The sequence below is a fragment of the Loxodonta africana genome, chromosome 5 (assembly GCF_030014295.1).
Source record: "Loxodonta africana isolate mLoxAfr1 chromosome 5, mLoxAfr1.hap2, whole genome shotgun sequence".
Classification (NCBI taxonomy): domain Eukaryota; kingdom Metazoa; phylum Chordata; class Mammalia; order Proboscidea; family Elephantidae; genus Loxodonta; species Loxodonta africana.
The window spans coordinates 160,821,396-160,844,773 of NC_087346.1; the positions used below are offsets into that span (position 1 = coordinate 160,821,396).

A 23,378-nucleotide genomic window follows, 5' to 3' on the forward strand; every position below is an offset into this window, starting at 1 on the left:
TCCCAATATTGAAAATTATTTATTAAAAATAGGCATGGGATGGATTTATGACTCTAAGAATCCTTGGGACTTCATCTAACACCTTTACAGGAGATGTGAGTTAGCAGTAAAGCTTGTTTGTGTTTTTTGGTTGTCTAACCAAATATTCCTTAAAACCTAAGAGATGTAACAGGCGTAGCTTGGCAGTGAGATATTCTGAGGGGAACTTGAGTTTTCACTTTTATATGAGTTGGCAGCCAGTTAAAACAGAGTTTTTCAAGGTTATTAGGGTCAGTGTGTTACATACATCTGCGGCGGAAAGGGCAAGAATGTATTTGGGAAAGAGGTCAGTCGCAGGAAACAGAATAATGCAGGTGCTCCCAGGACAGGCGGTCATTTGGGAATATTAACAAGGGTAAACTGTTGAAACATTTTACTGAGAACCTTTTGAGACACGGATTGTGTGATGCAAAGTGAAGAGTCTGGATTTTTAACCTGAAACCGTTGTGGGGTCACTCTCAGCTGAAGACCATTAGAGTGATAATGATAGTGATAGCAGTTGAGGAAAATGGACAAAGACAACCAAAACACCAGACCCATTGCCATGGAGTGGATTCCGACTCATAGCAACACTGTAGGACAGAGGAGAATGGCCCCACAGAGTTTGGACAAAGAGAGGTAGACAGAAAAACGGCAGGAAACGCTCTGTTGAGTAGCCCTCTCTTTTGAACCCTTGGGAGATGACTTTAAAATGTATTTCCTGATGATCTGGGCTTGACACGTGACATGAGGCCTCTTACCTCATCACCACTCTTGTGTCTGGCCAACAATCACATTGTGGAAACCACATACCAAGCCAGAAACCAGAGGCCTCATATTTAGTCTGAGTATTTGGCCCTTGGGGCCCAAGTCCCTCTGTAAGGGGCGTAGGGGGAGACTAGCAGGTGGCCAAGTCTCTTCCAAGTAGGGTACTCCCTGTGTCTGACCTGTGACCTTACCTTCCATGAGTTGCTGCCGTCAGCTACCATCAAGTTGTTCCCAACTCAGTGTGGCCCCACACACAACAGAATGAAATTGCCCCTTTCTGGGCCATTCCCACCATCAGTTGTGGATCAGGCTGTTGTGATCCATACCATTTTCATTGGCTGAGTGTTGGAAGTAGATCTCCAGGCCTTTCTCCCTAGTCCATCTTAGCCTGGAAGCTGCACGAAACCTGTTCAACATCACGGCAACACACAAGCCTCCCCTGACAGGTAGCTGTGGCTGTGCGTGAGGTTCATTGGCTGGAATCGAACCTGGGTCTCTCTCATGGAAGACGAGCATTCTACAACTGCACCACCACTGTCCCCACCTTCCGTGAGTCCTGCAAGTGAAATGGTAAAAAGTGTCCTGCTGGTCTCTACCCCAGCCAGGTGGCCAGGAAAGCACCAGGGGATGTTGGCCCAGCTCCCCAACTACCCATCTGTGTACCAGGCACAGAGCTCGGAACCAAGCAAGGGACAGTCCCTGCTGCCGAGGACTCGCCATCTCCCAGGAGGAGAAAGACGTGTAAATAAATGGGTGAAATAGAATGTTTAATGTGCGTGATCCACACGGACACGGGGCAGTGGTCCGGGAGGGAGTGTGATGTGGCCAGGTTTTATCATCTCATCCATCACTCACTCCCTCTCACAGGTGAAGACTGCAGAGTGCCCTACACAGAAATTAACCTCCAACAAGGCATTTAAATGAGAACGCTTTTGTGGTGCAGTGAATTATTTAATATGGCCCTTTTATCCATACGTGGTCCTGTAACTAATTTCCACACAGTGATTGGGTGGAACTATGCAAATAGTGTATAGAACCCTAACGAGGAGATTGGTCAGGTTTGCCATCCCACTAGGCTTAAAAAGAGAACCAATCCCAGAATAGAAAGGGGGTACCTTATTACCATCAGGAAAGAAGAGCCAGGAGTGGATCAGGTCCTTTGGGCCTGGGGTCCCTGACTGAGAGCCTCCTAGACCCAGGTGGCAGAGCACTGTACCACGAGATGCCGAGAAATGGCGGCAACAGAACCAGGAGACGAGCCCAAGACAGCGTGGTGGGCTTCCTGGCCCATGGAGCGAGGCAGCTTTGCTGGACATGCCAACCCAAGTGAGAGAGCTGAGCACCTTTGGCAGGAGACTTCTGGGCAGAGTGGGGTGCCTCTGGGCACTTACTGGCAGAGCCGAAGAGCTTTGTAACACTTGCCTGAGCAGGGCAGAGGCAAGGTCTGAGCAGTGCCAAGGACCAAGAGGAGAGGCCTGCCCTGAGTGAGCCGAAAGGATCCTGTCCTGAAGGGGCTGAGAGGAACCTGTCCTGAGGGCCGAGAGGAGCCTGTCCAGAGTTTGAGAGGAACCTGTCCTGAGGGGCCTGAGAAGAGCCTGTCCTGAGGGGGATGAGAGGAGGCCTGTCCTGAGGGGGCCGAGAGGAGCCTGTCCTGAGGGGACCGAGAGGAGGCCTGTCCTGAGGGGGACGAGAGGAGGCCTGTCCTGAGGGGGCCGAGTGGAGGCCTGTCCTGAGGGGGCCGAGAGGAGCCCTGTCCTGAGGGGGCCGAGAGGAGCCCTGTCCTGAGGGGGCCGAGAGGAGGCCTGTCCTGAGGGGGCCGAGAGGAGGCCTGTCCTGAGGGGGCCGAGAGGAGCCTGTCCTGAGGGGGCCGAGAGGAGCCTGTCCTGAGGGGGCCGAGAGGAGGCCTGACCTGAGGGGACTGAGAGGAGCCCTGTCCTGAGGGGGCTGAGAGGAGGCCTGACCTGAGGGGACTGAGAGGAGCCCTGTCCTGAGGGGGCCGAGAGGAGGCCTGACCTGAGGGGACTGAGAGGAGCCCTGTCCTGAGGGGGCCGAGGGGAGGCCTGTCCTGAGGGGGCCGAGAGGAGGCCTGTCCTGAGGGGGCCGAGAGGAGCCTGTCCTGAGGGGGCCGAGTGGAGGCCTGTCCTGAGGGGACCGAGAGGAGGCCTGTCCTGAGGGGGCCGAGAGGAGCCTGTCCTGAGGGGGCCGAGAGGAGGCCTGACCTGAGGGGACTGAGAGGAGGCCTGTCCTGAGGGGGCCGAGAGGAGCCTGTCCTGAGGGGGCCGAGAGGAGGCCTGTCCTGACGGGGCCGAGAGGAGCCTGTCCTGAGGGGGCCGAGAGGAGGCCTGTCCTGACGGGGCCGAGAGGAGCCTGTCCTGAGGGGGCCGAGAGGAGGCCTGACCTGAGGGGACTGAGAGGAGCCTGTCCTGAGGGGGCCGAGAGAAGGCCTGGCCTGAGGGGGCCGAGAGGAGGCCTGACCTGAGGGGGCCGAGAGGAGCCTGTCCTGAGGGGGCTGAGAGGAGGCCTGACCTGAGGGGACTGAGAGGAGCCTGTCCTGAGGGGGCCGAGAGAAGGCCTGGCCTGAGGGGGCTGAGAGGAGGCCTGACCTGAGGGGACTGAGAGGAGCCTGTCCTGAGGGGGCCGAGAGAAGGCCTGTCCTGAGGGGGCGGAGAGGAGGCCTGTCCTGAGGGGGCCGAGAGGAGCCTGTCCTGAGGGGGCCGAGAGGAGGCCTGTCCTGAGGGGGCCGAGAGGAGGCCTGGCCTGAGGGGGCCGAGAGGAGGCCTGACCTGAGGGGGCCGAGAGGAGGCCTGTCCTGAGGGGGCCGAGAGGAGCCTGTCCTGAGGGGGCCGAGAGGAGGCCTGGCCTGAGGGGGCCGAGAGGAGCCTGTCCTGAGGGGGCCGAGAGGAGGCCTGTCCTGAGGGGGCCGAGAGGAGGCCTGTCCTGAGGGGGCCGAGAGGAGCCTGTCCTGAGGGGGCCGAGAGGAGGCCTGTCCTGAGGGGGCCGAGAGGAGGCCTGGCCTGAGGGGGCCGAGAGGAGGCCTGACCTGAGGGGGCCGAGAGGAGGCCTGTCCTGAGGGGGCCGAGAGGAGCCTGTCCTGAGGGGGCCGAGAGGAGGCCTGGCCTGAGGGGGCCGAGAGGAGCCTGTCCTGAGGGGGCCGAGAGGAGGCCTGTCCTGAGGGGGCCGAGAGGAGGCCTGTCCTGAGGGGGCCGAGAGGAGGCCTGACCTGAGGGGGCCGAGAGGAGGCCTGTCCTGAGGGGGCCGAGAGGAGCCTGTCCTGAGGGGGCCGAGAGGAGGCCTGACCTGAGGGGACCGAGAGGAGCCTGTCCTGAGGGGGCCGAGAGGAGGCCTGTCCTGAGGGGGCCAAGAGGAGGCCTGTCCTGAGGGGGCCGAGAGGAGGCCTGTCCTGAGGGGGCCGAGAGGAGGCCTGTCCTGAGGGGGCCGAGAGGAGCCTGTCCTGAGGGGGCCGAGAGGAGGCCTGGCCTGAGGGGGCCGAGAGGAGGCCTGTCCTGAGGGGGCCGAGAGGAGCCTGTCCTGAGGGGGCCGAGAGGAGGCCTGACCTGAGGGGGCCGAGAGGAGGCCTGTCCTGAGGGGGCCGAGAGGAGCCTGTCCTGAGGGGGCCGAGAGGAGGCCTGGCCTGAGGGGGCCGAGAGGAGGCCTGGCCTGAGGGGGCCGAGAGGAGGCCTGTCCTGAGGGGGCCGAGAGGAGCCCTGTCCTGAGGGGGCTGAGAGGAGGCCTGACCTGAGGGGACTGAGAGGAGCCTGTCCTGAGGGGGCCGAGAGAAGGCCTGACCTGAGGGGACTGAGAGGAGCCTGTCCTGAGGGGGCCGAGAGAAGGCCTGGCCTGAGGGGGCCGAGAGAAGGCCTGGCCTGAGGGGGCCGAGAGGAGGCCTGTCCTGAGGGGGCCGAGAGGAGCCCTGTCCTGAGGGGGCTGAGAGGAGGCCTGACCTGAGGGGACTGAGAGGAGCCTGTCCTGAGGGGGCCGAGAGAAGGCCTGTCCTGAGGGGGCGGAGAGGAGGCCTGTCCTGAGGGGGCCGAGAGGAGCCTGTCCTGAGGGGGCCGAGAGGAGGCCTGTCCTGAGGGGGCCGAGAGGAGGCCTGTCCTGAGGGGGCCGAGAGGAGGCCTGTCCTGAGGGGGCTGAGAGGAGGCCTGACCTGAGGGGACTGAGAGGAGCCTGTCCTGAGGGGGCCGAGAGAAGGCCTGGCCTGAGGGGGCAGAGAGGAGGCCTGTCCTGAGGGGGCCGAGAGGAGCCTGTCCTGAGGGGGCCGAGAGGGGGCCGAGAGGAGCCTGTCCTGAGGGGGCCGAGAGGAGCCTGTCCTGAGGGGGCCGAGAGGAGCCTGTCCTGAGGGGGCCGAGAGGAGGCCTGTCCTGAGGGGGCCGAGAGGAGGCCTGACCTGAGGGGACTGAGAGGAGCCTGTCCTGAGGGGGCCGAGAGGAGGCCTGTCCTGAGGGGGCCGAGAGGAGGCCTGTCCTGAGGGGGCCGAGAGGAGCCTGTCCTGAGGGGGCCGAGAGGAGGCCTGTCCTGAGGGGACCGAGAGGAGCCTGTCCTGAGGGGGCCGAGAGGAGGCCTGTCCTGAGGGGGCCGAGAGGAGGCCTGTCCTGACGGGGCCGAGAGGAGCCTGTCCTGAGGGGGCCGAGAGGAGGCCTGTCCTGACGGGGCCGAGAGGAGCCTGTCCTGAGGGGGCCGAGAGGAGGCCTGTCCTGACGGGGCCGAGAGGAGCCTGTCCTGAGGGGGCCGAGAGGAGGCCTGACCTGAGGGGACTGAGAGGAGCCTGTCCTGAGGGGGCCGAGAGAAGGCCTGGCCTGAGGGGGCCGAGAGGAGGCCTGACCTGAGGGGGCCGAGAGGAGGCCTGTCCTGAGGGGGCCGAGAGGAGCCTGTCCTGAGGGGGCCGAGAGGAGGCCTGGCCTGAGGGGGCCGAGAGAAGGCCTGTCCTGAGGGGGCCGAGAGGAGGCCTGTCCTGAGGGGGCCGAGAGGAGCCCTGTCCTGAGGGGGCTGAGAGGAGGCCTGACCTGAGGGGACTGAGAGGAGCCTGTCCTGAGGGGGCCGAGAGAAGGCCTGACCTGAGGGGACCGAGAGGAGCCTGTCCTGAGGGGGCCGAGAGGAGGCCTGTCCTGAGGGGGCCGAGAGGAGGCCTGTCCTGAGGGGGCCGAGAGGAGGCCTGTCCTGAGGGGGCCGAGAGGAGGCCTGACCTGAGGGGGCCGAGAGGAGCCTGTCCTGAGGGGGCCGAGAGGAGGCCTGTCCTGAGGGGGCCGAGAGGAGGCCTGTCCTGAGGGGGCCGAGAGGAGGCCTGTCCTGAGGGGGCCGAGAGGAGGCCTGTCCTGAGGGGGCCGAGAGGAGGCCTGTCCTGAGGGGGCCGATAGGAGCCTGTCCTGAGGGGGCCGAGAGGGGCTTGTCTTGAGGGGGCCGAGAGGAGCCTGTCCTGAGGGGGCCGAGAGGAGGCCTGTCCTGAGGGGGCCGAGAGGAGGCCTGACCTGAGGGGACTGAGAGGAGCCCTGTCCTGAGGGGGCCGAGAGGAGCCTGTCCTGAGGGGGCCGAGGGGAGCCTGTCCTGAGGGGGCCGAGGGGAGCCTGTCCTGAGGGGGCTGAGAGGAGGCCTGTCCTGAGGGCTTAGAGAAGCCTGTTGTCAGGGGGCTGAGAGTGGCCTGTCCTCAGGGGGCTGAGAGGGGCCTGCACAGCTGAGAGGAGCTGAGAAAGCTCTCCTGAACTGAAGGGAGACTGCCTACATGCTTCATGATCCTTATCCCAGTGGTAGCCTGTTGATCCTGACCCTGAATTATAACCTGTTACTTCCCTAATAAACCCCATAATCAGTATTGCCTGTTAGTTCTGTGTGGCCATTGGAATGAGTTATCAAAGCCAGCAGAAAAGTAGACAGTGGGGTGGGAGGATGGCTGGTGTCAGAACTGGTAAAAAGGCAGGGGAGGAGGCACGGCTGACCTCCGCTTCCCAGGGATCAGCCATGGGCTGTGTTGGTGGTGATGGTGTTTTCTCTCTTCCCGCTCCTGAAGTTAGACGAGGAGGTCTGCCCCGTGCCTTGCCATCTTTACAGCCTTGACTGTACAGTGAAACCTGTGAGAGCCAGAACTCAATGGGACTGCCTTGATTTTCTGGCTGTCTGCTGCCTTGGAGCCAATTTATTGGGTGTGACATGGAGAGACTAGGCTCTGTTCCTTTTCCCAGCCTCTGAAAAGGACTGCATCCCTTTTGTGCCTGCCATTTTTTTTTTATTTGCATAGGAACCTGGTAGGCATTGCCCACCAGGGTTGAGAGAAGGTGGTTAGCAGCCCAGCAGGGGAGGCGTGGGAAGACTCTGGTCAGGAGGGTGTTGATTGACCTGTGTTCCTCGGCCATGACAGGATGCAGTCTTACCACTTTTCTGCCACTCATTTTAGTGGAAAATATTTTCGATTTCCATCTCTGATGGGTTTCCCCTATCACAGGTTCCAGCTTTGGCAGGTTTTACCGTATAAAGAAAAACCCCACAACAAATCAAAACCGTCTATCATTGCACAACTTACGTTTTTAAATGTGGATATGTCTTTCCTTGTATTCTTTTCCCATATATTTTTTCCTGCATATACTTTTGTGAATTTCTGAGTGTAAAACAAGTGTGTTAAGTTTTAATCAAGAGAAAAGCCAGATGAGCTATCTTGTAAGTGAAAGCGCACATTTGTTTGAAGTAGAACTAGCAGCCCTGCGTGTCTGTCTTTTCCCCAGGAGAGGGCAGTGGACGCTCTCTGAAGATCCCCTTCCCCCAAGCCGTGCTGAGAACAGAGGCCAACTCCTAGGATGCTAAAACTAATCCCCCAAAACCACTTCCTCCCGCTCACTCTTCTGAGTCAGAGTACTGTGCGGCTTTGTCGAAAGACCTCCTGTCGAGGAGGCATGGTCACGTCCCTTGTGTTCACCTTGCTATTTTTCATTTCCTCTCTTTTTTATTCATCTAGTTACAGCTTGGCTGCTCACCAAAAGGTTGGCAGCTTAAATCCACCACCCTCTCCTTGGAAACCCTATGGGGCAGTTCTAGTTTGTCCTGTAGGGTCGCTATGAGTCAAAATCAACTCGCCAGCAACAGGTTTGGATTGGTTTCGGTTTAGTTACCATACAAGAAGTCCCCAGGTGGTGCAAAAGGTTAAAGCACTTGGCTATTAACCAAAAGGTTGGAAGCTCGAGTCCATGCAGAGGCGCCTCAGAAGAAAGGCCTGGCAATCTACTTCTGAAAAATCACCCACTGAAGACCTTATGGAGTGCAGTTCTACCCAGACACACATGGGGTCACCGTGAGTTGGAGTCGACTTGATGGTAACCCTTTATTTTATTTACTTATTTATTTTAGTTACCGTAGAAATGTAAGATCCTGAGAAGAGACAGAACATTTGGAGAAAAAGAAAATTATTTTTTTCCTCCAGAATATTTTAATTTTTCCCAATTAGGAGAAAATGCATTTGAGGTGTCTCCTTGGTAGGGCGATTCCAGTTTTACTTACAAGAAACACCTCTTCCTGAGTAAATCATTCGTGTGTTTGTGTGCGTATTCGTCAAGCGGCTTTTATGTGTGAGGTGTTGTCCTTGGACACCAGAGATGTGACTGTGAACAAAACGGGGGAAGTTCCCGTTCTCCTGAAGCTAATATGCCGGTGGGGAGAAACAGCTGGCAAACAAACAAATAAATACATAATACGGGTAGGCAGCGATCGGTAATAAGCAGTCCCTGAGTGATGCTCGGCTGCTAACTGAAAGCTTGGAGGTTCGAGTCCACCCAGAGGCACTTCAGAGAGGCCTAGGGATGTACTTCTGAAAAGCCAGCCATTGAGAATGCTGTGGAGCACAGTTGTCCGGTGACACTCATGGGGCCACCAGGAGTCGGAGTTGACTGGACAGAAACTGAATTGGTTTTATGAAGAAGAAGAAAGTAGTGAAAGTGATGGTGAGTGCGAAGGGGAGAGGGGCTGTTTGTCTTGGGTGACCAGGAAGGCCTCTTAAGGTGACATTCGAACAGATATATAAAGAAGGGAGGGGTGGGTGGGAGCAGAGCCTGCCAGGCAGAGGGAAGAGCAAGTGCAAAGACCCCAGGTGGGTGTATCACGGGAGGCTGGGAACCGTCGGGGAGGCTGGGAACCGTCGGGGAGGCTGGGAACCGTCAGGGGAGGCTGGGAACCGTCGGGGAGGCTGGGAACCATCAGGGGAGGCTGGGAACCGTCAGGGGAGGCTGGGAACCGTCAGGGGAGGCCGGGAACCGTCAGGGGAGGCCGGGAACCGTCAGGGGAGGCCGGGGACATCAGGGAGGCTGGGAACCATCAGGGGAGTCCGGGAACCATCAGGGGAGGCCGGGAACCGTCAGGGGAGGCCGGGGACATCAGGGAGGCTGGGAACCATCAGGGGAGTCCGGGAACCATCAGGGGAGGCCGGGAACCGTCAGGGGAGGCCGGGAACCGTCAGGGGAGGCCGGGAACCGTCAGGGGAGGCTGGCAACCATCCGGGCACCAGTGTGGCTGGTGGACAGTGAGTGGGGGCTGGGGCGAGGAGGCTGAGCGGGGTCCTTGTTGGCGGGCTCAGCACACTGGCTTTTCCTGGAGTAGACTGGGAAGCCGCTGGGAAGCTTGGTGCAGAGGGTGCCGTGGTCCGGCTTGCCTTCGGAGGGACTCCTCTGGTGCTGGCTGACAGGGTTTCAGGGACGTCCATGGGGCAGCGGGTGGTGGTTGTGCTGAGGCTGAATGAATACTGTTTTGAGGTGCTGTTGAATTGTCTCTGGCTCATGGTATCTCAGGCACAACAGAACAGAACGCTGCCCGGCCCTGCACCATCCCCGTGGTCGGCTGTGGATTGGACCGTTGTGATCCATGTGGTTTTCGTTGGCTAATGTTTCTAAGTAGGCTGCCTGGCCTTTCTTCCTAGTCTGTCTTAGTCTGCGAGTCTGCGGAAACCTGCTCAGCATCATAGCAACTCGCCAGCCTCCACTGACAGATGGGTGGCGGCTGTGCGGGAGGTGCGCTGGTCGGGACTCAAACCTGGGGATTCTACCTCTGAACAACCAAGTCCTCAGGAATAAATCCTAAGAACTCTGAATATTTGTTGAATAAATGTTCCGAAAAGCTTGTAGACCAGGATCCACCAACTTTTTCTGTAACGGACTAGGCAGCAAATATTTCGGCTTTGCGGCCGTACGGTCTCTGTCACACGTATTGAACTCCGTGCTGCTGTCATGTGAAAGCGGCTGAAGGCAGCTGGCTGCCACTACAACTTTATTTATAAAAACCGGCGACGGTCGGGAGCCAGCCCCTGTTATGGGCTGATGATGATAAAGATGGCTTTTTATCGAATACCTGTTATGTGCCAGGCGTTGCTTTGTGTACCTAGAACACATTGTCACTAATCCTGGCCACCACTCTGCAGGGGGCCGTGTGTGGATTGATGGTCTAACACCTGTACCTGTGACTGAGACCCTGTTTGGGGAAATCAGGTTTTTTTGCAGATGTTATCAGTTAATGAGGTCATCCCAGAGTAGGGTGGGCCCTAAACCTGACCCCTTCTGAGTGAAGTCTTATGGAAAGGGAAAACAGACATGGAGAGACACACACACACATGAACACACGCATGCACGCACACATAGACACTTGCACACACACACAACCATGCACACATGCGCACTCGTATGCACACGTGTACACATGCAAGCACACACACACAGACACACACACGCACACACGGGGGAAAACAGATGCCTTGTGACAGTCTCTCTACAGGACGAGGCACCCCTGGGCTACTGACAAGGAGACCCTAGAGTTGACACCCTGGTTTGGACTTCCAGCCTCCGAAATAGTGAGACAAACATTTCTGTTCTTTAAGGCCGCCCACTCGTGTTTTCTGTTACGGCAGCCTAGGAGACTGTCGTTATTAGGTGCCATTGAGTCAACTCCGAACAACCCCACGTGACAGAGTAGAACTGCCCCATAGGGTTTTCTAGGCTGTAATCTTTACAGGAGCAGGGAGCAGATTGCTAGGTCTTTTCTCTGGAGGAGCTGTGGGGTGGGTTCGAACTGACGACCTCTTGGCTAGCAGCCGAGTGCTTAACAATTGCACCACCGGGGCTTCTCCTAGGAGACGCAGGCAGGTGCTGTCCTAATTTTATAGCCAAGGAGCCTGCCCCAACCTCTCCATCCTAACATCCCATTCTTCGTAGGGGCCGTCCAATCCTTCTCTGTTCCCAGCACCTCTGAGAGCGCCTTGAGCCTAAGCAGAATTGTGGGACTTGTTGGCCAGTGGAGGGAAAAGCAGGCTTGTAACTCGCTGTCTTTCAGTTTCATGAGCAGGCGTGGGATCTCCGCCAACCCCTATCTCGGAAGCACCTCCAATGGCTACGCGCACCCCAGCGGCATGGCCCTCCACTATGACTACGTTCCCTGCGTAAACGGCTCGGTGAGTGCCGCATTTTCATACAGGAATCCGTTTATTTTGCTCCAAGGCAAGACTTCTGAAACATTCTGTAACCAAGCGCGCCTGCTTTCCGTACAAAAGGCAGAAGGCCTTTTTTTTTTTAGTGCTCCGAGGTAAGATGAAATGCCCAGCCCATCCCTCATGGCCTGGCTTTGACACGCTGTCCGTTTTAATCTGCGTCTGAACAAGGGGAGATTGGAGACCAGGAGTCTGCCGTTAGTCACTCAATTCAGCGCGCTCTAAGATACGACTAGACGATAACACACACGGGAGTCTGTAACCTGGGTCACTCAGGATGCAGCACAGCGCAGGTTAGCGTGCGCAGTCTCTGCCCAGCGTGGTGACAAGCTGAAAGCAGCCTCTGAAAGCCGAGGACCAGACAGCAGACACAGGACCCTTCCTCCTGGCCGACTTGGGTACCGGAGACTCAGACTGCAGGACCAGCGCTATCTGTACATCCATAGACGAGTCTCCGGGTGGCCCAAACCGTTAACTCGCTCGGCTGCTAAGTGAAAGGTCGGGGGTCCAGTCCACCCAGAAGTGCCTCCGAAGAGAGGCCTGGTGATCTACGTCCGAGCCATCGGCCATTGAAACCCTGTGGAGCACAGCTCTGCTCTGACTCACGTGGGGTCCCCGTGAGTCGGGGCTGACTCAAGAGCGAGTGGTCCTGGATTTCATATAAATATCAGAGTCATTTAGTGACACTATTTTGTATCAAAACTGGCCTTCAGGGTCTGTTGGGCTTTGCTCTTTTTCAATTTGCTCTTGGTATTTTGAGTTCTGTGTGTAACTAGCAGAACTCATCCATAAAAGTTTATTTCACTACGTCCCCATGTTGTCCGTTTAACCACTGTTTGTCCAGTGTCTCCTCGGGCTGGCAGCTGGGCCCAGGTCCTTGGCCTTCGCAGACGGGGGCCTCCGTGTGGTCAGCAGCTTGGTGGGAGAGGCGTGCAGACCACTGGAGGGGGCGTGTGTTTGCCAGGATAAGATGCACCTAAAATTAGCATCTGTGTTAAGATGTAGGAGCCCTAGTGGCACAACAGTTAAGCACTCGGCTGCTAACCCAAAGGTTGGCAGTTTGAACCCACCAGTGGCTCCATGGAGAAAGACCTGGCAATCCGCTTCCGTTAAGATTACAGCCTTGGAAACTCTATGGGGCAGTTCTGCTCTGTCCTGTAGGGTCACTGTGAGTCGTAATTGACTTGACAGCACCCAACAACCACAGGCTAAGGTGCCTTTCAGAGGCAGGTGTAGGGTGTGCTGATTTCCTTTCAGCCTCTCCCTCCCTGCTCACGAATACTCTCCTCCCACACGCTGCTGTGTGGCTGCTGTGTGTCATTCATCGTCAGAAAACCCACATCTGCCAGCAAACAAGTATCCTGTGAGGGAGGTGAGGGAGAAAGACCCCCAGAGCCCAGAAGTGTCAGCAACTGAACCCAGGCCAGGGGTGGGAGCCGGGGGCCAGGGGTGGGGGCCAGGGGTGGGGCCAGTTAGTCAGGGGCCCTGGAATCCTGTGTCCCATGGGGGGCGGGGTGGTATCCCGCCTGGGCCTTGTGCTGTCGGATACCCCCACGGGGTTGGCCTTGCCCAGGAGCTCCTGACTGGGTCCCAAAGCAGGATTTTCTCTCCCCACTTAGTCCGAGCTCCCTCCCTCTTCACTTCCCCCCACTCCTCCCTCCCACCCTCCCCTGTCCTCTCCCTCCTGCGCCTTGCTGGGTTCTCCTAGAAATGGGGAAAGAAATGGATCAGATAGAGTCTTTGTCCTTGAAGGACAGCATGATCCAGACCAGGTGTGTGAAGGGGGTGGGAAGGAGGAGCTGACAGGACCCAGGTGCAGCAGGGCAGCCTTCATGGTCCATGTCGGGACACAGGGCTGGGCTGTGTGAGCCAAGCCACTTTTACGCCCCATTCCAGCACAGAGCCCATCATGGAAAGTCCCATCTGAGTGTGGGGCCGGGAGGGCATGAGAAAACATGAGGGCCGGCCAGTCCCCTCTCCCACCCCCGCCTCCAGAGCTTCCACTCAGGAGAGCACCGTGGCTGAGGCCTTGGTAGGCAGGGCTCTGCATTGTAGCGTGGCACCATTTCCACACGGGCCCCACGTTTGCTCAGGTCTTCTCGCCCCCACTGGTTCTATGCCAGCCCGTCTCCACAGAGCTGTCCTTTCCCAACTATAGACCCATCATGTGCTTCTCTAAGCCTTGACCTCAGTCTCTGATGTCGGCTGCAAAGATGACACCACACCTGTCCCCAGACCTTCCCTAAGGCCCTCTCAAAGGCATTTCTCCACGTTCATTGTTGTCCCTGTCACCGTGACTCCAGGGGACACAGTAGAACTGCCCATAGGGTTTCTAAGGCCGTAATCTTTTCTCCGGTGGAGGCGCTAGGTGGGTTTGAATTGCCAACCTTTCAGTTTGCAGCTGAGCGCTTTAACCGTTACACCCCAGGGCTCCTCCCCAATGAGTACACGCCTTAAACATGAACTTGGGAAGGCGAGCTGACTGGGTTAGGGAACCCATGGCCCTGTTGTTACTGTTAGCCGCCGTCAAGTGGACTCCAACTCATGACGACCCCATGCATGGCAGAACAAAGCATTGCCCAGTCCTGTGCCGTCTTCATGGTTGTTGGAATGTTGAGTCCAGTTGGACAATATTCTGTTGTGATCCATTGAATTTTCACTGGCTAGTTTTCAGAGCTAGATCTCCAGGCCTTTTTTAATTTTCAGAGCTAGATCTCCAGGCCTTTCTTCCTAGTCTGTCTTATTCTAGTCTCTGTACAAATACTAACCGAGCTGCTAACACTCATCTCGCCACCCCTGTAGCTCAGGTTTGTCCTGGGCCGGTTCAGGCTACCCCAGGAGCGAGCTGTCTGTGGTTGTTCACAGTTTAATCTACTTTAGAGATAAACACCTGCTGAGGAGTTAACTGGGCATGTGTGTCGTGGGGCTGGCAGTATCGGCCTTTCAGTCACGTCATGTGCAGTGCCCAGGCTTGCAGCTCTGCTTATTAACAGTTTCCTTGCCTTAAACTCTTTATCTACCTTCCAGGGTCTGTTACCAGGTACCGCTTTTAGAAGGGCTTCGTTTCTAGGTCGCATAAAGGTCATGCTTTGTAATAACCCATCAACTCCATGCCCGACATTCTAGCGACCAGCTTGGGGTTCAGTAGTTCTTGCCCATTGTATGTTCCCCATGGAAAACCAAGATGAAATGAGTCTTAAAAGAGTCTTCCTCACACACACCCACACACACCCCACCCACCCACCCCCACCCACACACACACACATTTTAAATCCAGAATCTTCTATGGGGCCCCTACAGGTGTCCATGTGACCTCATCTTTTGGTATTTTAAGAAAATGATAGTGTAGTCTAGACCGTTTTAATAATTCCGGCAAAGGCCTGCCAGATTGTCTTCTCCAAGTTTGTCTGGATCATTATTTTTAGATTGTAGATGGTCCCCCCACATCACAAAAATAGACACGTTGACGAGATTGCAGAGAAATAAAAACACGCCTGCTGTGGAATTTTAAATCTTTTCTATTTTTATAACAAAAGGCTGTAATTACAGTCTGGCAGTATGACACCGTGCAAGAAGGATGTAAAAACAGGGCAAAGCGAGCATAGCGTATGAATCGGTATCTCCTTTTCTAAAACGGCACCGCAATTTATAAAGACCTTTAAAACTCCGGAGGATCCGGTGCGGGTTGTTAGTTGGTTTTAACTTATACTTCAGTGCCCGTGTTTTGAAATTTCTCTGTCCCTTGAAGTGGCTTGTAGCCATTTTGGTCCTTTATGAAAAGGCCTCTGGGTGGTGCACACAGTTAAGGCGCTCAGCTGCTAGCTGAAAGGTCAGAGGTCCGAGTTCACACAGAGGCGCCTCGGAAGAAAGGCCTGACGACCTACTTCTGAAAAATCAGCCACTGAAAACCCTGTGGGGCACAGTTCTACTCTGACACACGGGGTCACCAGGCGTCGAGGTCAACTCCACAGCAACTGTCTATTTTTTTTAACCCATTCTTTTTCCAAGAAGGAGTTTGAGGCTTCCCAACAGCACAGCAACCTTATGGTCAAGAGTAAGACTCTGAAACCAGCTTGGTCCCCTCTTAGCAACCGTGTGACCTCTCCACCTCAGGCCCCTCTCACCCACACAAGTACTTTGAGGACTAAATGCGTCACTGTCTTTAAGCTCTCGAAATGACGTCTGAACAGAATGAGCGCTGCCCACCAACACGCAGAGCTCTGCCCGCTCCGCTGGCCCGTCCCTGGAGCCCAGGACTCTGGGTCTACGGCACCGAGTCCAGCACTGCTGTGTGACTCCTGCTGCTTCCACCTCCAGCCTGTCCTCCCCGCAGGCTCCCACTAATACCTCATCTATGGGGAGGGCGTCTCTCGGGCTCAACTCCAGGTACAGCATCTCATTCTAGAATGTTCTATCATGTAATAATCGCTAAGTCACCATCCTTCCTGGTTCTCCAGAGAAGGAAATGCCAAATTGTCTTTTTTTTTTTCTGCTTTAAAAAACAAAGCAAACAAAAAGTTCATAAGCTGGCGACACTTGGAATGATTTAAGGAATGACCTTGTCCTTAAGTCTTTTGAATCATTCCGCCCCTTCTGGGTGAGTGTCTCTGTTGTTGATAACACTCGGGGGGAATATGGTAGAAGCCTCTGGGTGGTACACTCAACTGCCGACCTAGAGGTTGGCAGTTCCAACCTACCCTGCTGTGCCGCAGAAGAAAGGCCTGGCAATCTGCTTCCATAAAGACTGTTATTGGTTGTTGTTGTGCGCCGTTGAGTCAATTCCGGCTCATGGCAACCCTGTAGGACAGATTAGAACTGCCCCATGGGGTTGCTAGGCTGTAAGCTTTATGGGAGCAGATTGCCATGTTTTTTCTCCCATAATGCCACTGGGTGGGTTCGAATTCCCAACCTTTTGGTTAGCAGCCGAGCTCTCAACTGTTTCGCACCAAGGCTCCTTAAAGATGACAGTCAAGAAAACCCTGTGGAGCAGTTCTACTCTGTAACACGGGGGGTCACCATGAGTTGGAATCTACTTGATGCTAATGGGTTTGGGTTTTGGTTTGGGGGTACATGTACATAAGTGTTTTGGGGTGCTGATGACTTCTCGCTCTTTGGACGTCTTCTCTGAACTCCATGGCTGCGTCACTAACATCACAGCTCTGTATTTCAGTGGGACCCGGAGGACGGCCTTCCTGCTTCCCGTAGCAGAAGCTTGGGAGAAGAGGTGCTTTATGATAACGCAGGCCTGTACGATAACTTACCATCTCCGAAAATCTTTGCACGCTACCCAGCCGCTGACAGAAAGACTTCTAGGGCGTCTCCTGACAAACTGTCTTCTAACCATTACAAACATCCTGCCTCGCCCCGTCTGTCCTCACCCCAGTCTGTCACTAATACCTCTTCCGTGGGGAGGGCGTCTCTCGGGCTCAACTCCCAGGTACAGCATCTCATTCTGGAATGTTCTCTCATGCGATAACCACTATGTTACTGTCCTATAGAGCTTTGTAGTGACACAGAGTCACCAGACTCTTATAAATGGGACTTATCAAAGGAAATGTATAATTTTTTTTTTTTTTCTCAACTAGAATATAATTTGCAAACACAGTCAACATTCGGTTACCAGGGAACTGGTGAAATATTCCTGGCAAGCTGAGTTCCTCTAAACACGGATTTTTTTTCTCTGCATCTGGCTCTCTTTCCATTCTTGGAAAATTCCCCAGGACGTTTTATGAATTATGTCAGCTTAAAGGCAAAGGTTTAAAAAAAAGACAGGGACAGTACAACTTCTCAAAATATCCTTGAACGTATTAAAGTTTCTGTAATACATTTTATTAAATTATCTGTAAACGTAAATATATACTGGCCACTGTGTGTAAGCGAGGAGTGGTTAGCTCCCAATAGTAATTGATTTTCGTTCTTTAAACAGGCTCATTCTTTGTACCACAAAATCTTTCAGTAAGGAGCATAAAAGTGTACTTACTCCCCAGAACCCGGTAGATGAGAGTAAGGATTTAGAATTGTCCCTGAACGATAAACAACCTTGGTAATTGGGCTGCCCTCTATTCCACACCCCGCAGAAACACTTCCACATAAATGCTAGATTTGTGTTTTCATGCATTTTCAATCTAAGAATTTTTCTAATGCCTTGCTTAGAGATCTAAGCACCCCGTGTAAGAATACTCTGCTCACGTAAAGCAAATGGACTGCTTTACTTTTTTTCCTTTCCCTCCATTTATGAGGTAATCTTAAGGGAATGTGAATGCCAGGAATGATCCTAGACCCTCAGGTAGAGGAGGCTTGTAGCGACGTTTCCCAGTCAATGGGCTTCATCAAAAGTCACGTGGGAAGTTTTTTTTTTTTTTCTTAATTTTTATTTTGGGAATGCTTTTTATTTTTAAAGACATGCGTAGACTCCACTCCTGGAGATTCCGACTCCGTGAGCCTAAGGGCCCCCAGCCTCGGAGTCATCAGGGTGGGAGCCCACGTAGTTTTTCTGAGCACTCTTAAACCCTGGCAGGCTTCCCGTCTCCTGTAGCACGTGTGCATCTGTGTATTTATGTCCTTTTTTTGGCCACACAGCTAACTTGGGTAGAAAACATGGCACACCGTGGGCCATCTTGTGCGTTCAGATCAGGAGCCCTGGTGGCACAATGGTTAAGTGCTTGGCTGCTAATCAAAAGGTCGGTGATTGGAACCCACAGGCGGGAGAAAGATGTGGCAATCTGCTTCCGTAAAGATGACAGCCTTGGAAACCCTATGGGGCAGTTCTGCTCTGTCCTACAGGGTTGCTGTGAGTCAGAATCAACTCAACGGCAGTGGTTTTTGTTTTGTTTTGTTTTGGCTTGGCCTTTGAATTACCCCAAGTTAGGGTAGACCATTTGACACAAGGTTTGAAAGTGTACATATAGGTGCTTGTTTTTGTTTAGTTTTTATTTTAACGAGGAAACATGTTTGCAAGTCGAATGATAGCACCTTCAGGTTCCCTGCCCTTATTTGGTCATTTTAACGGAGGATGAAGGGACCCAGTACTCACTGAGCACCTACAGTATGCAGTGTGCTGTGTGCGTGTGCGGTATGACATTTAGTCTTCGTAGGAACCTTGTGGGTAGGTGCCGACATCCTTACATTTTTAAACAAGGAAACGAAGGCTCGACAGCGGTAATGATCCACTCAGCACACCCTAAGTGGTACAGCCACAAGTTTTTCTTAATGAATTTTCTTCACTTTTTTTTTTTTAATAAGGATACACACAGCAAAACATACGTCAGGTCAGCAATGTCTACATGTCCATTGTGGTGACAGTGGTTCCATCCTTCAAGCTGGGCCACCACTCTTGACAACTTTTCCCAAATGGTTTCCCATCATGACACCAGCCCTCCGCCCCCAAGCTTCTCATCTAACCTCTCAGTCACTGTGGCAGTTTGATCCACGTGGATAAATCTTTAAAAAGGGCACAGTCCTCCAGACGGACATTCTTTTCTAATAAACTAAGCTATTGTGTGCTTTAAAAATGACCTCAGGGGATAGTTTCGGATTTTGGTTCGAAGATTTCCTCAGGGCAAGTAGTTTGGGAAAAAAAAAAAAAAATTGGGGGCGCTCCTCAATGTGGAGCCAGAATGTGAAGCTAGCTCTGTCTGCCACTCAAAAACTCAAGGCTATAACAGAAGGAAATGGTAAAAAAAAAAAAAAAAAAAAAGAGAAACCAGGAGTTGGCCCTTGCCATCTGGCTGAATTTATTGCGCAACTCATGTACACATTCTACCCCTTAAGCAAAACACAGCAGCCGCTGGTTTGCAGCCTTCAAAAAGAACTAAGGGTCCTGTATAATTTTTTTAAAAACTTGAGGTTAACCAAACTTTAGTTTATACCGTTCCTCTATTGTCCTTCTCTGGCTCCCTTTCTCAGGCCCTGTCCCTGAACCACGGAGCAGGGGTCTGACCCACTCAGCGTGGAAGCCCTTGAGGCAGGAATCTACCTGTCCAGGCCTGCCGCTCCCGAAAGCATTCCACCAAGAATAAAAGTCCTTGCTGGCTGGCAGCACGCACGTTTGTGATCCCCACGGAATGTTCTCGGGCCATCATCGCCCGTGCCAGCTACCTGGTTAGCATTTACGATCTCCCAAGAGAGATCTAAAATATCTGTAACCCTCCAGCTGAAGACAAGTTGGAGGCTCTCATTGGCTCTGAATCTTGTTTCTAGAACCTTCTTAGCTATTCTAGCAAAACCACACCAGCCTGATGTTTGGAAACCAAATTGGTTTTCTACGACCCGCATTTTTTCCTGTCTATGTGAGGGCCTGCTTAAAAGAGTCAGAGACCAGAACAGCTTTCTGTAAAGAAACGCCCCAGAGTTTTGACTTGTTTCTAATTTCCTCATGTGTTTTTTCAACAGGTCAAGGGCAAAAAGCCCCCAGTGGCATCTAACGGGGTCACAGGGAAAGGGAAGACCCTGAGCAGTCAGCAGAAAAAGGCTGACTCCACAGCCGGCGTGAGGAGAACGCCATCCAGTAAGTGTATGTTGGATTTCTTGCCTTTGTGTTTTAGGCGTAATTTGCAGATGCGACTGCAGGCACCATCTTCTCTCCTCACCTGCTCAGCTAGAGAATGCCAGGTGTGGAGGCGGCGAGAGAGGAACCACACACAGCACCTGTTTCTGAATGGCGACCGTCTCTAACACCGCTTGGATGAAAGCTGTATATGAAAGGAAAAACAAAACTGGTTTGCTGACTGTCGAGTTGATTGTTGTTAGCCGCCATCCAGGTGGTCCCTGACTCACGGCGATGCCAAACACAACAGGAAAAAGTGCTGCCCGGTCCTGCACCATTTCCATGATTTGTTGTGCATCAAACTGTTGAGATTCATTGGCTGGTTTTCCAAAGTAGATCGCCAGGCCTTTCTTCCTGGTCTGTCTTAGTCTAGAAGTTCTACTGACACCTGTTCAGCATCACAGTGGCACGTGAGCCTCCACTGACAGACGGGGGGTGGCTGTGCGTGAGGTCCATGGCTGGGAATCTAAACCCAGGTCTCCCACATGGAAGGCGAGGAGTCTACGCCTGAGCCACCACTGGCTCACGCAGAATTGAGTACAATGAAATATGAGGTAGCTGTAAGTTGGGCGGCCCTGGGTTCTGGGTCGGAAGACCCAGGTTTGTGTCCCCGGTCTGCCACTGACCTAGTGATCAAGTCAAGTCTCTGAAGTCTGTAAATCCAGCCCCTTCGTTGGGTAGAGATGTGGACAAGTAGTGACTGGAGCTGCTGGGTGGAGATGATGGCAGTAATAGCTGTCCTTCAAAGCACTGGAGACAGGGAAGGATTTCTAAGGAGTGACTAGTCCTGTAGGGCCTGTTGCTTATATCGGCCTGTGTAATACTCACAGCGCCTTTGCTAGGGTAGGAGTGATGGCCTGTCCCATTGTACAAGGAGGAAGAGTGTCTGAGAGGTGGCAGGCTTCCCCCGGGCCCCACGGCTGGCCAACACCTGAGCCAGAGCAGGCTGGGCCGGGCCGGGCAGAGAAGCTGGGAGGCAGAGGGGGAGACCCGGCTGCAGAAGCTGAGTGTCCTCTGCCTTTTTACCTCAGATTGGTTTGTGTGGGGGTGCTGTTGTCAGCGGCTGCATGTGTTGCCAGCCCCGACTTGAAGGATACCTGCTCACCCAGCGAGGGAGCACTTACTTATCCCAGGCCCAGCACTGGGTGCTGGGTGCGCAGAGATGAGCCAAGTGCATCCATTGAGGTTCTTTGGTGTAGAGGGGCTCATACACACAGAAATGCATTGTAAGAACCACAAGAGAAGTGTTGACGTGGCCAAGGAGCCCCCCATTCTGTCTGGGGGGGGCCAAGGGAGGTGCCCCTGCAGAGGACGACTTGAGTTGGACTTGAACGGGGAGTTTTTGGCTTTTTTTGTGTGTTGTTTTTCATGAAAATGTAGTTGTTAGGTACTGTCGAGTTGGTTCCGACGCATAGCGACCCCATGCACAACAGAACGAAACACTGCCCCTTCCCCCGCCATCCTTACAATCGTTGTTATGCTGGAGCTCATTGTTGTGGCCACCGTGTCAACCCACCTCGTTGAGGGTCTTCCTCTTTTCCGCTGACCCTGTACTCTGCCAAGCTTGATGTCCTTCTCCAGGGACTGGTCCCTCCTGACAACACGTCCAACGTATGTAAGACGCAGTCTCGCCATCCTCGCGTCTGATATACACAACAGAACATACACCACCTCACCACGTCTGTGTATAGAAATCAGAGACATTGGTGACTTTCCTCAAGTCGTGCCAGCTTTCTCGACGACGTTTCCAAACTATCTCGCCATTGTTAACACACGTTCACTGCCCCCAAGCTTCTCGTCCTTTCCAGTTGCTGTCGTCGATTTAATCACGTATAAATAATTCTTTAAAAGAGTATAATTCTTAATGCAGACATTCACGTCTAATTAAGCCCAATTTTTTTTTATTATTTGGTTCAAAGATGTCTTCAGGGGTGAGTTTCAGTTGAAGGTTTAAAGATTTCCTTAGGGTAACAGTTTTGGGGGGTCATTCAGCCTCTGTGGCTCCAGAAAGTCTGGATTCCATGAGAATTTGAAATGAGGTTCTGCATTTCCCTCCCTCCTTTTGATCAGGACTTTTCCATAGAGTCTTTGATCAAAGTTCTCAGTGATGGTAGCCGGGCACCATCCAGTTCTTCCAGTCTCATGGCAAAGGAGAGTAGGTGCTGTCGAGTCCGTTCTGACTCGTAGTGACCCCATCCATGTACAACAGAATGAAACACTGCCCTGTCCTGCACTGTCCTCACAAGTGTTGTTATGCTTGAGCCCATTGTTGCAGCCACCGTGCCAATCCATCTTTTTTTCGCTGTCTTTTTTCCGTAATGATTACAGCCTTGGAAACCCTACAGGGAAGTTCTACTCTGTCCTATAGGGTCACTATGAGTCAGAATCGACTCAAAAGCAATGAGTTTGGGTTTTTCAGGTTATCTTTCTGGTAAGTCTAATTTTCCTAAGGCAGTTGGATGCATTTGCCAGCCAGTTGCCATCAAGTCAGTTCCAACTCATGGTGATCCCATGTGTTTCAGAGTAAACTTCACTCCATAGAGTTATCAATGGCCGTGACCTTTGGGAAGCAGATCACCAAGGCTTTCTTCCAAGGTGCCTCTGGGTGGATTCGAACCACCAATCTTTCAGTTAGTAATCAAGCACTTAACCAGTTGCGCTACCCAGGGCCTCTGAGTGTATTTATATCCACTTAAATTTTTTTAGTGTTGTTCCATTGGAGGAGGGGCAGGTGGGCAAAGGGGGTGATTTGGGCCTGAGAAGCCGGTTGAGCGAGATGCGGCCGGTGAAGCCTCTGTCTCCCGGCGTTTCTCTCAGAACCTGCTCAGGCTTTATCTCCTAGGTGATTCTTTCTGTATTGGATGAGGACTTCTGTAGGGAACCGGTGTTAACTTGGGCGACATCTGAGGGTGACACAAGAGAAAAGTAGTTGTGTTCTGTGTTTTTGCCGAATTCAGCCCGTTGTGCTGCAGGCTGTATGGGGTTTACTGCTCGGGGACCGGAAGATGTGGAAGTTTATGGGTTACTGCACGTAGGTCTGTGGGGGCAGCATGTTAGCTTAGAAAGAAGCGTATAGAGGGTGGACTTCCCCTGCTTGTGGACCGTGCCCTCGCCTGAGCCACTAGCAGCCCCTGGTTTCGTCTCCAGCCCTTGGTTTGGCTACCTCCTTGTAACAGCCATGTGCTTTCTTTTTAGTGAGGGGGGGAATCAACGGGTAAGAAACGGCTTTAGGCCTGCCTTCCTCGGTGCAGTGTTTCTTTGGGACCACGAGGGTTTGCATGGCAAGAACTGGCCGAGTCGGCCTTTAGGACGAGGACTGGAAATGGCTCACCGACCTCCCTGAGTGGACGGGGCTCCGAGTGGTCGGTTATGATCAGATAAGAGCTGCCGTGAGGACCCATGGGTCCCAGACATCATAGCATTTTCTTAGACGCTTTAAAAATGTGTGTATCTTCTTTAAAACGGAGTCCCTGGGTGGCACAAAGGGTTAAGCGCCCACCTACTAGGCTAAAGATTGGTGACTCCAACCCTCCCAGAGGCACGTGGGCAGAAAGGCCTGGTGAGCTGCTTCCCAAAGGCCACAGCCATTGAAAACCCTCTGGG

The 23,378-nt window shown here is 53.8% G+C and overlaps 1 protein-coding gene across 5 annotated transcripts in view; it reads left to right on the plus strand.

The window, feature by feature from the left end:
• Positions 1–23,378, plus strand: part of AFAP1 (actin filament associated protein 1) — a 201,577-nt gene that overhangs the window by 151,433 nt on the left and 26,766 nt on the right. For 3 of the 5 annotated variants that reach the window (XM_064286201.1, XM_064286204.1, XM_064286203.1), the window contains exons 12-13: positions 11,077–11,194; positions 19,622–19,742. In XM_064286201.1, the coding sequence (XP_064142271.1) occupies positions 11,077–11,194; positions 19,622–19,742 (239 nt within the window). Of the gene's footprint in view, positions 1–11,076; positions 11,195–16,400; positions 16,668–19,621; positions 19,743–23,378 lie in introns of all 5 variants that reach the window. The other 2 variants (XM_064286205.1, XM_064286202.1) reach the window with 2 other exon arrangements.